General features: G+C 44.7%; 1 protein-coding gene across 5 annotated transcripts in view; it reads left to right on the top strand.

The window, feature by feature from the left end:
• PDE9A (phosphodiesterase 9A) overlaps window positions 1–16,912 on the top strand; it is an 86,999-nt gene that overhangs the window by 14,642 nt on the left and 55,445 nt on the right. For 3 of the 5 annotated variants that reach the window (XM_037903389.2, XM_037903398.2, XM_007064481.4), the window contains exon 4: window positions 819–862. In XM_037903389.2, the coding sequence (XP_037759317.1) occupies window positions 819–862 (44 nt within the window). Of the gene's footprint in view, window positions 1–818; window positions 863–9,313; window positions 10,534–16,912 lie in introns of those variants that run through there. The other 2 variants (XM_043538168.1, XM_043538167.1) reach the window with 1 other exon arrangement.

Genomic DNA, 16,912 nt, shown 5'->3' with positions numbered 1-16,912 from the left:
AGTTGGGCACAAGATTATAACACTAATGCCTCTTTGGTTTGTAATTTTACCTGCTATTAAAGTAGGCAGAGCTATCTGAGGAAAAACTACTGCACATAAGTATTTCAAGTAGAACATCCGTTTACAACCCACTATGTTTACTCCAAAGGCTCTCAGCTCCCTTAATTCACAGTCTTTTTTATTTCTCTGTTAGAACTTAGGCATGTCATTATTTGGAAACGGGGTGGGGGGGGTCCCGGCTTTTATGAGGTGCTGCTCCAAGCCCAACTGCTCTGAACCCCATTTATTTTTGTCCCCTGGCTTCTCAGAGCTTGCTCTGCCTTGCTATTTTTTTTACTGTGGCCACTCTCATTATTTATTTATTTATTTGTATTACCACAGTGCCTAGGCCCCCACCCCAGTCGTGGGCCAGGACCCCAGTATGCTAGGCACTGTACAAACAGAACAAAAAGTCTGTCCCTGCCCCAAGGAACTTTCTTCTTCCCAGTGACTGTTTCCTTGACACCTCTATTTCCAAGCTAACCTGACTCTCCCCAAAGGGGAGAGATTTCTGCTGTGCTTGTAGTCTGACCCTGGTGTGTGCTGGTGGCACAAGTCCTTGACTACCAGTGCAGTGGCAAATTTGAAGGCGATAAATTCATAGAAAGTGCATGTTCTTTATTTCCATGGGTAAATTTTCAACCCACAAATTTCAAGCTGGCTTAGAATGCATTCATATACTTCCTCCCACTCTTTATGGCATGTACACCAGTCCTATACAGAAAACACAAAGTGTTTTATCAGTGTCATTGTAACCAGCCCTCTTTGATGTTTTGCAGTACTCCGTATAAAGTGAGACCTGTGGCCACTGGACAGTTATCAGGTAAAACGCCTTTATTTTAGTCATATTTACTAAAACGCCTTTGACTGAGCTGGTAGTTTGGGATTAAAATAATCTGGAAAATGTATTACTTGTACGTTCTCTAGCTATACTGCAAAAAAAAAAATTTGATCTGACATGGCTGCGGCTACGCCATAATCAAGAACTGTGTAAAATATTTAACTCCCAAGTAAAAAGTGGTTAAATTCAAGTTGGAGACACATCTGTGAACATGTAGCATGGAATTTTCAAAAGGACTCACCACTGGTCTAACTCCACTCCCACTGAGGTCAATGCTAAAAGTCTTAGGGTATGTCTACACAGCAACTAGACACCCGTGGTTGGCCTGTGCCAGCCCCTCTGGTTCAGGCTGTGGGGCTGTTTCTTTGCTGTGTAGATGTCTGGGCTCAGGCTGGAGCCTGGGATCTAGGACCCTGCAAGGTAGAAAAATCAGAAGTGTACAGAGCAATGAAACAGCCCTGCAGCCCAAGCCCTGTGAGCCCTAGTCAGCTGGCACAGGCCAGCCACGGGTGTCTAGTTGCTGTGTAGACATACCGTTCCCACTGACATCAGTAAGGGTAAGGCCGTTGCTGATCACTTTTGAAAGTGTTTTGTAGTGTTTTGTTTTGTTTTTTACCTCTGCAAACATCTCCTCAAAGTTGGGCACAACATTTGTACCCTAGTAGCACTAACAGGCTGAGGAAAGGGTGTCGTTCCTTCAAACATTTACTGGGCGCAGGTTCAGTAGCTCTAAATAAATGTGACATGACTGAAGAAGCTCTGGGTGGACAACAACATTGCATATACCATGTGTGCTTTCAGGGGCCTGTTTTCCAAAGCAGCTAAAGGAACAGAAATGGCACTTTCACTTCAGTCCGATCTGCTTCACGTTTTCTCTCTGCTTTTGAGCAACATGCTTAGGCCAGCAGCTCCCAGATTTTGGTGTGGCGAGCACAGGAGGTTCACAAGCACATTTTTGTGTTCAGCAGGGAGCCAGCTAGTCATGTGGTAGTGGCTGCTTCTGTCTACCTGGTTCTAGAGCAGTGGTTCTCAAGCTGTGGGTCTCCAGGGCTGACGTTAGACTTGCTGGCCAAAGCCCAAACCCCACCACCCAGGACCAAAGCCGAACCCAAGGGCTTCAGCCCCGGGTGGCGGGGCTTAGGTTATAGGCCCCCAGCATGGGGCTGAAGCCCTGGGGCTTCGGCTTTGTTTCCCCCCGCTCGAGGTGGTGGAGGTCAGGTGTGCTCAGGCTACAGTCCCCACTCCTGGGGTTATGTAGTAATTTTTGTTGTCAGAAGGGGGTCATGGTGCAATTAAGTTTGAGAACCCCTGTTCTAGAGGGATGCTGGCTTTGCACTGCAAAGAAGTGTGCAGAGGCCTGTAAAGGCAGCTAGAAACAAGGAAGAATAGCCTGGCCCTAGCTGCATCTGCTAGCTTCCATTGGAAGAGGAATGTCCAGAGGAAAAGGAAATGAGGCAGCCTGGTAATATGTCCAGGGGAGGGCCAAGCAATTGGGAAGCATGTCAGGAGAGAGGGAACAGGTGACAGAGAAGCATGTGCAGGGGAGCAGGACAAGGGAAAGGAATAGAATGGATTGGAAAGGGGAAAGGATTTTATGACAGTAAAGAGACTTCACATAGCAGTGACTGCTGAAGACTGAGGAAGGCTATCCAAATGAGAGGAGAGGGGTCCATGTGATAGCAAATGGGAAGGGAGCCAGCCCGAGAGATATTCTTCTTATTATTAAAATGTGCTCCACACTGTAAAAGTGTCAGAACTCTTGGCCTAGGAGCTAAATACCTGCATTATCGAGTGAGAAGGAAAGGGGTTTTAGGAGGTGTGCCCTTCCTTAAATTCCGACTAGTATCATTGTTTGCTTGCCTCATCTACAAAAAGGGACAGATCCTCATTTGGTATGCGTAAGTGTGGCTCTGCAATCGAGCTACACTGATTTACACTGGCTGAGAATCCGACCCAATGGCTCCAGGTAGTTTGGCTTTATTTACATGAAGCTCACTTTGTATTTTCCAAGAGCACATTTGCCTTTTCACACTTTCTGATAGTCCTGGTTTTTTGGTCAGCTGAGGGTGGGGGGAGGGGAGAATGCTTTTTGCAGGGTACGGCTCATCATTTTCATACTGTCTGTGGCTTCTTGCTTCATTTTACGAAGTAGGGATTCCCAAAGATCTAAGCTGAAAAGGGCTGGAAATTCCTGGTGGTTTAGTAGCCAAAGCAGGCAAACATTTTCTGTTTTGGAAAAAGGGAAGCAAGTTGGACTGTATGCAAGGGAATTAATGTTTCTTTCGTTTCTGTTTCTCATTTACATTGGTTGCCATTAATTTTAAACATTCCTGACCTTTTTCAGGGGATAAAAAGAATTGAGAGTGGCAAAGTGTTCTTTTCTGTAAAAATGCTCAGTTCTAGTTCTTTCTTTTTAAACAAACCTGACTTCATGAAAGGAGGGTGCAACCACATTCTGCTTTCAAAGGCAACTAGCTGTTAGTCAGATAGATGCCAAAAAAGGGTCACAGCAGTTTCCACAAGGGGTGTAGCTAGCACTATTCTTTTCACTGCTCTCTGACACAGCTGGAAAACAGTGAAGTATGGGTAAATGGAGCAAAGAGGAGCATGAAAGATGAGATTGGAAAGTTTGACCCTTGGAAAGGAATATAAGCAGCAGCTTCACTACAGTGAGGCCTGGTCTACGCTACAAAGTTAGGTCGACGTAAGCCATTTTGCATTGACCTAGTTGTACATGTGTCTACCCTTAAATTTGTCTCCCACCAATGTAAGTGCCCCGTTACAGCAATGCAGTTACATGCGCCTCCCCAAGCAGCATTGAGCCATGGTTGATGTACAGAGGTCAATGCTGTGCAAGCAAAGACACTGAGTTACCTGTGTTTACCCTAGCAGTCCTCCAGCAGCTGTCCCACAATCCCTACATTGACCACTCTGGTCTCAGTTGTGAACTCCACTGGCCAGGAGTCACAGAGACCAGAAGGCCCCTCCTTCCTTTTAATGCCCCATGAATTTTTAAAATGCCTGTTCCTGATTGCCCAGCCTGGTGAGCACACCTGGAAGCTCTCCACTGTTGTGAACAACTGCCCAACAGACCATGCTGGCTACATGCTCCAGATGAGCTCCAGCTTGGCATAGACAGGAGATACTGGATCTCCTAGGCCTGTGGCGAGAAGAGGCTGTGCAAGCACAGCTATGGACCCACCATAGAAATGTGGCCATCTATGAGCAGATTGCATGGGGGTTGCAGGAGAAGGTGTATGACAGGGACCAGCAGCAGGGCCGCATGAAAGCAAAGGGCATGTCAGGCATACCTGAAGGCCAGGGAGGCCAACAGTGATCCACAGGCCTGCTGTTTTCACAAAGAACTGCATGCCATACTTAGAGGAGAACCCACCACCGTGGATACCTCCAGGGAGCCTGAGCCACAGTTTCCTGACCTGAACAGCAAGGAGGAGGAGGAAGATGGGAGACAAGCGACCAGGGGAGGGGTCCAGCTATGCCATTAGCCAGGACCTGTTTGAGACTCCAATGCATCTAGTCAGTCCTGGCAATCAAGAATGAGTGAGCCCAATGGAAGGGAAGGATCTTGGGGTAAGTGTGTAAATTTATTTCCCATTACAGTGGTGGCACTCCCAACTTAACAGGACACATTTATCGATTTTGCATTATTTTACTTCTACTAGAAGAGGTAGCAGTACAAAAAAGAGAAGTAGTGTTGTTATATGCTTTTCATTCCCCTGTAGAGTTAGGCAAGGTGGGTACCATGAGGAGAAATTTGTTTATGTCCACAGGGATGTCCCTTGAATCCTTCTGAGAGATCTCGATGAAACTTTCATAGAGGTATTTGCAGTCCTTTCCAGAAGGTTTCCAGGGATGGCAGCCTTATTTCTTCCTCTGCGGTAGGACACTTTCCCATGCCAGTCAGCGGTAACTTCAGCAGGCCATTGCAGTACACAGGCTAGCAGCATACAGGCCTAGGCAACTTTGGGTCACCAGCAGCAGCTGTGATCTCTGTGCCTTTGTTACCCTCAGGAATGAGATATCAGCTAAAATCACCACAGTCTGTGGAAAATGGTGCCAGTATTCAGTGCCACTGCCCTAGTTTCATGCAACTGAGCAATTCCTGCCTCATTTCCCTCACCCCTAGCAAGACTTATTCACCACGGCTGGTGCTGAGTGGTGCCGTATACAAGCACTCCAAAGCAGAAGTGTCAATAGGCATGGTCTGTTTAAAACTTTGGGGGAGCGAGGGAAGTGAGTTCTGAACCTTAACTTTAGCTTTCTGTTTTATCTGTAACTGCTGAAGTTGCAGCCTTGAAGGGGTTTCCCCTTCACACCAGCAGAATACCTGAGCCAGATAAGGAGGAGAAAGAAGAGGACTTGGGACAACATGTTCAGTGAGATCCTGCAAGATAGTGCTACATGAGAATGGGAGCAGAGGGCCTGGAAGGTGAACATTGCAGACAGTCTGGAGAAGGAGAGTGTGGAGAGGAGAAAGGCCCAGGGTTCCCAGCAGGAAAAGGAGAGAGAGATGTATCAGGACATAATGGGGCTTTTCTTGCAGCAAACACAGGTGCTACAGGCTCTTGTGGATCTACGGGTTCAACAATCCTGGGGTCTCCTCCCTTTGCAGTCCATGGCAAACTCCATTACAGCACTTCCCTGCAGCCACCCATCAACATTCCACATGGCACCAGGGTCCACAGCCCTACCACACAAGGGGACATTAAGGACCACCACTGCTTCACTGACCTTATGAAAGCCACGGTAGCTGTATGTGTAGCACAAATGGATATGAATATTCTTTCCCCTTGATACATTTTGTTCTATTAATTTATTAAAGTTTTGAGTGTATTTGCTTTTAAATTGCACAGATTTTTCTCTGCACTGGTTTTGTTACTGAATAAAATTCAATTATTTGGAACATCTTCATCAGTTCATAACATACGTTGCAGAGTGCCTAGCAGTTCTGAAAGCACCCACTTACTTGTTCCTGCATAGTGTGACACAACTCACAGGATCAGTGACAAACCCACACAGTATAATAATCATAAATGTACAGCAAGCAGCACAAAATTAATAGGTACATTGACTGTTACATGCATAGATGTATACCAAGCACCATACAATTCCTAACAGGCCCCCTCACAGCAGGGCCAGGTAGAGCACACCACACCACACCATATTACTGTGGCTCACTGATAAAGTGCTCTTTCAAAGCCTCCCTGAGCCATATAGCTCCTTGAGATCTTCTAATAGCCCTTGTGTCTGGCTGTTTAAACTCTCAGCAGACAGCTGCTTCACCCTCCACTCCAGCAGCAACTTTTCCCCCTTTGCTTCACAGCTATAATGCAGGGCATAGCAGGCAGCTATAACTATTGGGATGTTTTTCTCACTGAAATCCAATCTTGTGAATAAACAACACCAGCGACCCCTCAATCTACCAAAAGCACGTTCAGCTGTCATTCTGCACCTGCTGAGCCGGTGGTTGTGCATCAATACGAGCACTCCTGGTGATTATCGCAAAGCGCCGATGCCAGGAGACAAGTGTGCACGCACAAGCGTATACTAACTGCAGCAGCTTTACTCTGACATAACTTGCATCAACCAAAGTTTGTACTGTAGACATAGCGTAAAGGTGTGATTCACAGGTGTACTGGTAAGAGGCCAGTCTTTGTCCTGGCCATAGTCACATGGGTCAGGACTGCGGAAGATTACCCCAGTCACATGATAGGGGCATCCTCCGTTAACTCCAGTGAATACTGTTATATCACAAGTAGCTTAGATTTCTGCAATGTGAAGACAGCGGTCTCATTCCTGAAGTTAAAATGGTCTTAGGACTCACAGATTCATGACAGTAGTGTTTTGCAACAACTAAAGTTCAAGCACTTCTTAATACGATAGATGCGAGTTAAATTATGCTGAAGATCAAATCCTACAGAATTCCAACCCTTAAGGAAAACAATAAAACTAAATTCCTCTCTAGCATTTTCTTTCTGAGGCCTCTGTCATCACTTAGATGCACCGAATTCACCTCTGAGCTTTTCCTTAGCGCCACTGTCACTAGCTCAGTCAGACAAGTCCTTGGGAAAAGTATAACAAAGTAACCTCATCACCAAATTTGGACTGCATATTGAAATGCAAAGAGATCAGTAGCCTCTTTGTCTTATCAACTGAGATGATATCTAGACAAACGCACAGGGCAATTAATGCCTTTACCACTTCTTTCTACAGAGCCTCAGCATTAGGAACAGTTACCAGTGCATTTCATATTGTGTTGGCCAGACAAAGAGCGAAGAATGCATCTCTGCCTCCAACTTCAGTTGCCCTTTATTTTCCTTGTCAATTAGCTTGTTATCAACCACTCATATGGAAGAAAGCCCATGATTCTTCCCCAGAGATACCAGCATGAATTGGAAGAGTTGGATCTACACAAATTAATGTAGCTGCCTGGTAGGAGACCTGTGTGCAAATCTGTTTATATACCCGCCTTGCTGATTGATGAGCCCATTGATGATATATAAGTGAGACCCACAGATTTTTTTGAATGGTTATATATAGCCTATTGTACCTATTCGTTATTTGTGAAATGACAGAAACTTGTCACCAATGCCTGAATCTACATATATGATGATCTATTTTCATTTAGGAGCCAAGATAATTCTTAAAACTTATGCAAGAGTGTGACATGCTCATTCTAAACAATGTCTTCAGGGAAAAGGTCCCCATCCTGCAAAGCTGTTCCCTACATAACTTATTCACACAAGTAGCTCGTGGGCTGGACTCTGATCTCGGGTACGCCAGTGTAAATCCAACAGCAGCTACTGTAACTTGCAAAGAGAGTACTCACCTGAGTAAGGGTTTGCAAGTTTCAGCCCTAATTAACTTGTGGAGCAATCTTAGATGATGAACTGCAATGGATTTGGGGTCAGAATTAGAGCTGACTACAAAACAAGAATTCCGTTTTGTGAAAAATTTCAAGGTTTCAGAATTTGTTTTTGTTCTGCAGTGGAACAAAACCATGACCTTTAAAAAATTTTCAGGGAGGCAGAGCAAGAGACCCTTAGCAAGAGCAAGAGACTAGCCTAGTGGTTAGGGCCCTCTCCTGGGATGTAGGAGATGCAGGTTTAAGCCTGTCCTCTGCCTGAGCTCTCTGGTCCTGTGATTATTAATTATTTCTGCAAAGTCCAACAGGAGAATTTGAGACTGACTCAATAGTCCAGTGGGTAGGGCACTTAGCTGGAATGTGGGAGACATCTCTGCCTGCTTCAGAATGGGCACTTGAACCTGGGTCTACCACATCCCAGGTGAGGGCCCTAATCAAATGACTATTGTACGGAGGGTCTCTTTTGTTCCCAGAAATTCCAGCTTAGACCTCAGCAACATTTCCATCCAGATTTCCATGGAAAGCTTTGGTTTTGATGAATCGGCATTTTCCAATAAAAACACATTTTGTCAAAAAATTCCTAACCAGCTCTCGTTGTGCCCATTTCTAAGGCTTTTGTTCTTCTGATCTTTTACATTTGGAAGTTCTATCATCCTCATCAAAACAAAATGCTTAGAGATAAATCCTGACTGCGAGCTGGACAGAGGCACAAGCTCGGGTAGGTGTGTTGAGGATGGGACCATGGGGCAGAAATTATCCAGCCTGATTCTGGTCCTTAGGCTGAGATTATCACAGGCCTTGCTTGGCCACCTAGGGAAGTGTGAGGTAAGCCACAACCTCCCCCCGCCCCACCACCTGGTTTGACCTGCTCAAAATGCAATTCTGACTGTTTTTCAGGGGAACAGGACCAAATTGCCTGCTACTCCCCACGCCCCGTGAGCAAGTCAGTGGGAAGTGGTAAGATCCCTGCTTCTGCCTCCCCATACTTGTAGGCTGCAATAGCTGTCTGGGGCCAGAGGTGAAGCAGGGGAGGGATTGTAACTCTGGCCATTCTAAAGAAGGCACCGAGGGATTATGGGGTATGAGGCCACCTGTTTTAGTGTGTGTGTAACCTACTCAGCCCAGCATATACCTGTCCTACTCTAAATTTCTCCTGATTCTGGCAGGAAAAATCTGTGCATGGCAGCAGTCTGGCACAGTACACTTGACAAAGAAAGTGCTTTTACAGCATTGGTATGCACCTGTTTTCTGGCCAAACCTGAAGACTGCTGGAATTTGGCCTTTAAAGAAAAAGGGCAAACTCCTCCTCTCTGATCCTATATTGCAGAGCTCATATCCAGGCTGTGGAAGCACTGCTGAATATCATGCCCTCATTTGGGGATCAGAGTAACAGCCGTGTTAGTCTGTGTTCGCAAAAAGAAAAGGAGTACTTGTGGCACCTTAGAGACTAACCAATTTATTTGAGCATAAGCTTTCGTGAGCTACAGCTCACTTCATCGGATGCATACTGTGGAAACTTTCCACAGTATGAATCTGATGAAGTGAGCTGTAGCTCACGAAAGCTTATGCTCAAATAAATTGGTTAGTCTCTAAGGTGCCACAAGTACTCCTTTTCATTTGGGGATGAATTTCCATTGTCGTCATACAAGAAACCTTGCCGAGAGCTCCACACAGAGCAAGTGCAGAATAGGTAACAGATAGCTGCAGAAAGAGTTGAATTTGGCCTGTAAACTGTGCAGCATTATTTTACTGCAATATCATTGGGTGGGTGTAAACCTTCTGATTTTCACTTGAAAAATGTTGGGGAGCAAAACTGAAGTCCTTTGCAAATTATGAAAAAACTCTTGTCTTGTAAAACCATATCCACTTTTGTAAATGTGAATTTCAGAATGAAGGTGACAATCACGTTGCATGTTTGCGTTCCAGTAGGAGCTAGAGGCCCTAATGAGGCCTGGGACACCATTGTGCTATGCACTGTGCATACATGTAAGGTCAGATTGTGATATCCTGGTGCACATTAAGTTACACAAGGAGTTGCAGTGAAATCAATGAGATTACTGATGGCATAAGGCAGTATTCAGCATGAGAGGGAGATTGCAATCTGGCCCATAGTAAGAGCCATTCCCTGCCCAAAAGAGCTAAATAGATACAACAGACAGAAGATAGGAGAATGGGAAGATTATTATTATCCTCATTTTACAGATGGGAAATTGAGGCACAGAAGTGCAGATCCTCAAAGGTTTTTAGGCACCTAACTCCCATTGATTTCAATGGGAGCTAGGGTCCTAAATGCCTTTGAGGATCTGAGCCAGAGAGATTAAATGGTGTCTGCATAATTCTCTTTTTTTTTTTTTTTTTTTGCAATAAGCAATTATATCATTCTTGATTAAAATGGTGCAAAGAAATGGTGCTTTGTCTCTTTAAGATGAGAGGCACTACCATTGTTAGTCATATATATTTACTGCACTCTAGGGTTGTAAAAACATACATTTTTGTTCTGAAAGTCATTTATTACATCCATAAACATCACATTGCAGTTGATTGTTCCCTGGATTAGAATGTCCTGGTACTTAGTGAGTTTTGACAGGCGGAAGGAGTGAAAGTAGAACATCTAGTTTTGTTACTGGGTTGGTTTTTAAAAGCAACTTGTCACTCTCTTGTATGCTACAGCCATTGAGACAGATCTGAGAGGCATTGAATTCAGGGTACACAGGTTTCTGTGTTTATTCTTACTGCTGGACTCGTAGCATTCCAGGCATTGTATACGGTAAGCAGAGATGAAGCTTTCCTGGTATTTTAAATAAGAAGTATTATTTGTTTTGTTTCAGCTCTTTGATTTTCAACAGCAGTTTTAAAACCCTTTCTGAGGTAACTGAAAGCTATTCCCTGTAATGGAACAAATCTTTTTATTTGCTCTTCGGGTCACTGAACCCGGGAATCAAATAAAATAAAAACACAACAGAGCATGAATTAGATCCTAGACTTTCAGATTACTGTGTGCTTGTCCCATTTTAGAGTCATAATCATGTAATAATCAAATCATTTGGAAAATAAAAGCACATGTTCCTGAGAAGTATTACTGATATCTCTCATAATTAACTGTAATATTTTGAAGAGTAGCCTAGTGATAATGGATGCTCTCAAAGGAAACAGAAGCTGTTTTAAAGAAATATATTTTATATGTTGGGTATCTATTTCTTACATGTGTATACAACTGATTCTTTTCCAAAACGTATTTTGCATTATGTATGTTACATTCATGATACATTTTGGTATATCAGAAAAGTACAAGAGGCAGCTGTTAGAAATGACAATATGTTATTTATGCTTAAGGTATAAATGTGTGTGTGCCAATATATTAAAAATATATTTAAAACATATGCGAGAATATCAAATGTTTAGCTTGCATTTCCAGAAGAGAGTGAGAGAAATATAGCATATTGCTACTCGACTTCATTTGTGGAGGACGGGATTATATTAGCACCATTTTCTCATTTTACTGTTTTAAACCTAACTAAAAGAACCTACTTCTTAAAATCTACTATCTTGTTTAAGAAGCAGTTGCTGTTTCCAACACTAATTGCATGGTCTTGTGGATAGTCTCAGCAAAGAGTCTGGGGATTTACTAGATAAAGGAAACCTGAACTACTCTGCTGAGCAAGTTTAATTGACACAGCTGCTGGAGACAGAGAGCTGTCTACACTAGGACCTCCAATGTTGCAAACAACAGTGCAGCTGAACCAGTGCTGGCAATGGTGGGATTTTTACGTTTTAATTCCCTACTGTAGACAAGGCTGTAGAGATGGGTTAGGTTTGATTTTCAGGGGAAAGTGCTTGGGAAGTTTGTACTGCAAATGCCAACGCTCTCCCTCTCCTATGGATACTCAGAGGACTCTGTTCTCCAGCGCTGTCAACCTGGCACTTCATATTAGCACTTTATGCACTTACATTTTTTAAAGGTTAGCAACTTTTTTAAGTATACTAAGGATTTTTAAAAGAAAGTCTGTTTTTTTTTAAAAATAAATCAATTAATATATTACCATATAATATAAATTTAGTGGTCTGATCCTGCCATCTTTACGCAGGCAAGATTCCCATTACTCTATTAGGAGTTTTTCCTGGGTAGAGACTACTCCTGGGAGAATTCTGCACCACTGCGGACATGCAGAATTCGTGTGCGGTACAGAATATTTTTTTCTCAGCAGAAAATACATTCTGCCAAGAAGTGCTGCAGTTATGCCTTTCACCCTCTAGGAGCCACTGTGCGCCGGAACAGAGAGCAGCCACTCTGGGGTGGGAGCTGCCCCATCGGCAGATAGGGAAGAAAAGAGGCTGCGTTCCTCAAAGTGCCCTGCCCATGGGGCAAGGTCAGGAGGCAAGGGATATGGAGGGATGGAAAGGGTGTGGCACATGGACCTGCTGGGGGTTCATAGATTGGGGTTCAGAAGGGCCAGTGGGGGGCACAGACTAGGGTGGGGGCTGAATAAGGATGGGGGTACAGGGACACATGGGGCAGAGGGAGGGGGCTGCAGAGACATATGGGGGGGCTGGCTGAGTGGGGATGCAGGGACACATGTGGACAGGCAGATGTGCCTGACTGAATGGGAGAGACTAAGGGTCAGCCAGGGTCTGCATGGGGAAGGCTCCCTAACAATTCTTTCCCGCACAAAAAAAACCCTGTTCCATACTTCTCCCACCCATACCCAACAACCCTCCAAGTTCACACCCAGGATCTTCCAAAGCAAGTACTTCCATCTCCCTCAGCTCCTCTGTTACCCTTGGCTCCCCCAAGCCTTTGCACTACTTCTGAGGAGCATAGGAAATACGTTTCTGTATCATAGTTTAAATGAATTATTACTCCGATGTCTGTATTAATATGCCTAGTAATTAATCTATTGGTCAAAAAACCTTTCCTGAATCATTTTTGTTGTCTGTATTCTTACAGACATACTTGCTGACAGGTATTCTGAAATAAATTACCAAAATAATTGAAACTGGCTTGATTATATTGTGTTATTTTGACAAATAAAATATGCAGAATTTAAAAATATTGTGTTCAGAATTTTTTATTTTTTGGCAGAGAATTCCCCCAGGAGTAAGACCTCAGGATTATGCACTTTTCTGCTTTATCCTAAGAATGTTTGTGTAGTACAAAGCAACTTTGCTGTCCTGCTGCATTATCAGTGGTTTAGAACACAGCTCTGTGACTGGGATTTTACTTGGAAATACTGATACTATGATTGGTCCTTGACTGGGGCTGCTGGGCACTATGATAATACAAGGATATTATCTTGTAGCATATTGGTAAAGCAGAATGTAGCCTGTAGCATATTGGTAAAGCAGAATGTACGGACTAGTGAGGTGGTCTCTACTGCAGGTGGGATGCATAGATGTTAATTCTCATTTAAGTCCATGCTTGAATGGGGAAGAAGGCATAAGCCATGTGCACAGAGGTAAAAATTAAAGCGTGAGTAGCAAAATCTAATGTAGAAGTAGGTTATCTCCCAAGCAATGTCAACAACAGATACATCTTCCATGTTTACTTTCTAGATTTACCTCACTTAATCCAAAACTTTGGACACATTTATGTTTAATGTTATTTCAAATGCTCCATCTTACTTTAATTTGCATTCGTGCCACAGACTCTTGTCCAGTCAAAGTTATTTCTTTTTCATATATATTTATAGTTTTACTGAATGTCAGTAAATACAGCCTAAAAAACAAACCAAATGCCAGCAAAGGATATCAAGGCCAGTGAGGATCATAACATTTCAGACAAAAGAGTTAAGGGGTACCATTTTTAATAGTACCTAAGTTACTTTTGAAAATGATGCTTAGGTGTGGAAGTCATTTAAATGCTTTAAAATTTTTTACCCAAGATTTCCTTTTAGAATTATAGGCCTGTTCTACTTTAAAATGTCTATTGCTGATTCCTTCTCTATTGGTTACATTACATTTGGATAAATAGCGCAAAACAAAGAGTTTGGGACAGATCCTCAACTGGTGTAAACTGTCATAGGTCCATTGATTTCTATGGAGCTATGACACTTTATATCAGCTGAGGATTGCCCTTAGACATTTATATATTGTGTGTGTGTGTGAGAGTGTACATATAGATGATAGAGGTAAATGATAACTCTGTGAGTGTGATATAGGTGATGGATATATCTTCTGCAGCTATACTGGGGAGGATATAATCTGGCTGTCGTGTTTCATGCTTCAGGGCATAAGCATAAATAAAAAATCATGTCCCTATAGTATGGCATTTCATAACTAGAGCAGTTACCCACTGTCAGGAATAGAAAGGATACTAGACAAGTTGGATCAAGGGTCTTCCCCAGTATGGTACGTCTTAGTTTTTATTGCAAGAATTATTTACTGGAGATTGTCAAAGCCAAGTATATCCTGAATGTCTTTCATTCTGTCAAACATCAGCGTTCTGGAAAGTTGCTCCTTACTTATCTGTCTTAAGGTTTGCTAACATGCCAACCACTGCAGTACTAAGCATTGTAAAGCCAAGATATAGCATGAACCTTTCCTATGTGTCTAAAGTGTACTTGCTGTAGTTGTCTTGTCATAAAGAACAGTAAAGAGATAGAATTCTCTCCTGCAGTAAGCATTGGTCTCAATGTTTGGTGTATTGCTTTTCCTCCCATTGAAGAATTAGCAATGTTTTACTTGTGAACATGGACACCACTTCTGTAGGTTTTAGGCTGTTTTTTAATATGTACAAAATCAAGAAATTTTACTTGCTGTTTTCTAGCTACCTGGTCAAATCACTCAGTGCTGTCTAGGGCAGTGATTCTCAAAGCTGGTCTGCTGCTTGTTCAGGGAAAGCCCCTGGTGGGCCAGACCAGTTTGTTTACCTGCCACATCCACAGGTTCAGCCAATCACGGCTCCCACTGGCCGCGGTTCGCCGCTCCAGGCCAATGGGAGCTGCGGGAAGGGTGGCCAGCACGTCCCTTGGCCCACGCTGCTTCCTGCAGCTCCCATTGGCCTGGAGTGGTGAACCGCGGCCAGTGGGAGCCACGATTGGCCAACCTGCGGGCGTAGCAGGTAAACAAACTGGTCCGGCCTGCCAGGGGCTTTCCCTGAACAAGCGGCAGACCGGCTTTGAGAACCACTGGTCTAGGGTTGCCAACTTTCTAATAGCACAAAACCAAACACCCTAGCCCCACCCCTTCCCTGAGGCCCCGCCCCTGCTCATTACATTCCCTCTTCCTCAGTGGCTCACTCTCCTCCACCCTCACTCACTTTCACTGGGCTGGGGCAGGGGATTGGGGTGCGGGAGGCGGTGAGGGCTCTGGCTGGGAGTGCAGGCTGTGGGGTGGGGCTGGAGATGAGGGGTTTGGGGTGAAGGAGAGGGCTCCAGTCTGGGGGGTGGGGTCGAGGGATTTGGAATGTGGGAGGGGGCTCCGGGTTGAGGCAAGGGGCTGGGGTGCAGAAGGGGATGAGGGCTCCAGCTGGGGGTGCAGGCTTTGGGGTGGGGCCATGGATGAGGGGTTCAGGGAGTGGGAGGGGGCTCTGGGCTGGAGAAGGGAGTTGGGGGGCAGGGGGGTGAGGGCTCTGGCGGAAGTGCAGGCTCTGGGGTGGGGCTGGGGATGTGGGGTTTGGGGTGCAGGAGAAGGCTCTGGATTTGGGCAGGCTCAGGGCTGGGGCAGGAGGTTGGGGCTCGGAGTTGGGGTCACAGGTTTACCTCAGGCATCTCCCAGTCAGTGGCGTAGCAGGGCTAAGGTAGGCTTCCTGCCTGTCCTGGCTCCATGTTGCGCTGCGCCCCAGAAGTGGCCAGCAGATCCAGCTCCTAGGCGGGGGGGCCAGGAGGCTCCAAGCGCTGCTCTCACCCGCAGGCACCGCCCCTGCAGCTCCCATTGGCCATGGATCCCAGCACGCTGAGACCCCTGGCCCTCCCGCCTAGGAGCCAGACCTGCTGGCCGCCTCCAGGGCACAGCACGGAGCAAGGACAGGTAGGGACTAGACTGCCTTAGCCCCGCAGCACCACTGACCGGACTTTTAATGGCCCGGTTGGCAGTGCTGACTGGAGCCGCCAGGGTCCCTTTTCGACCGGGCTTTCCAGTCAAAAACCGGACGCCTGGCAACCCTAGTGCTGTCCTATCATTTATAGCTTGACTTCCTTTTCAATTTCATGTGTTGGGCCCTCTAGAAAATTAAAATGGGATTCGTGCTAAAGCTAATAGAGCAAGTTAATACACAGACTGGCCTTTCTTGTTTGGGGACCTGAATTTTAATCCTAGTTTGGATTACAAAGGAAAATGAATATGGTGGTCTCCTCTCCTCCTGCAGACAAGTTTAAAAACAAAACCACTGCAGAACTGGCAGTCTCTGGGGAAGTAAGTAAAAGACATTTGCAGGTCAGGCATGAGGTACATTTACTGTGTTGTGTGGGAGAAACTGTCACAACATCTGCTTGCACACTACCTGATTTATGATCATGCTACTAGTCTCTAACTTTCATGAGCACTAAATTCACCTGAAATTTTTTAAGTTAAAAACAAACAAACTAGAGGATCTAGTGGTTTCCTAGGTCTCCAGAAAGGTCAAAATTTTATATTTCCTGTAATGCAGTTTATTTCTACATTGTAGTTACTCACAATGGAGGACAGGGAGTAGGCCAATATCTGGAGTGTGTTTTTGCAGGCAATGGGTGAAATGCACTACAGACTCCACAGTCAACCAGCCAGCTCCGACTCTGCAAAATCACCTTATTTAGCAATGGGGTGTTATGCCTTTGTAAAGAAGACACTTCTGATACTATTACCTACCCTAGAATACAACATGGTTATGGAATGACACTTCCTAGATTTAAGAAGTTACTGAACTTTTCTGCTTTTTACAGTCCGTGCCAAAGATAGGACTAAAGCATGATCCCAAGCTGTGCTTTAGCTACGTTGAGGCATTAACATGTTGTTACTGGGTTCTTCAGACAGTGTGTTTATAGTGTAAATGCAACCTGTGTGAGACAGAAAGAGGAAAGTGGGCCAAGATTTTCAAAAGCTATTAGTGATTTTGGGTGCCTCCAGTTTTGGGTGTCCACCCTGAGATACCTGAAAGGGGCCTAATTGTCAGAGGATAGGTGCAGAATTCTTTCTGGAAATCAGATATTTTTCAGATATCTCAAGTTGGGCGT

This window comes from Chelonia mydas, chromosome 1 (assembly GCF_015237465.2).
Source record: "Chelonia mydas isolate rCheMyd1 chromosome 1, rCheMyd1.pri.v2, whole genome shotgun sequence".
Lineage (NCBI taxonomy): Eukaryota > Metazoa > Chordata > Testudines > Cheloniidae > Chelonia > Chelonia mydas.
This window is presented reverse-complemented; position numbering and strand designations above follow the sequence as displayed.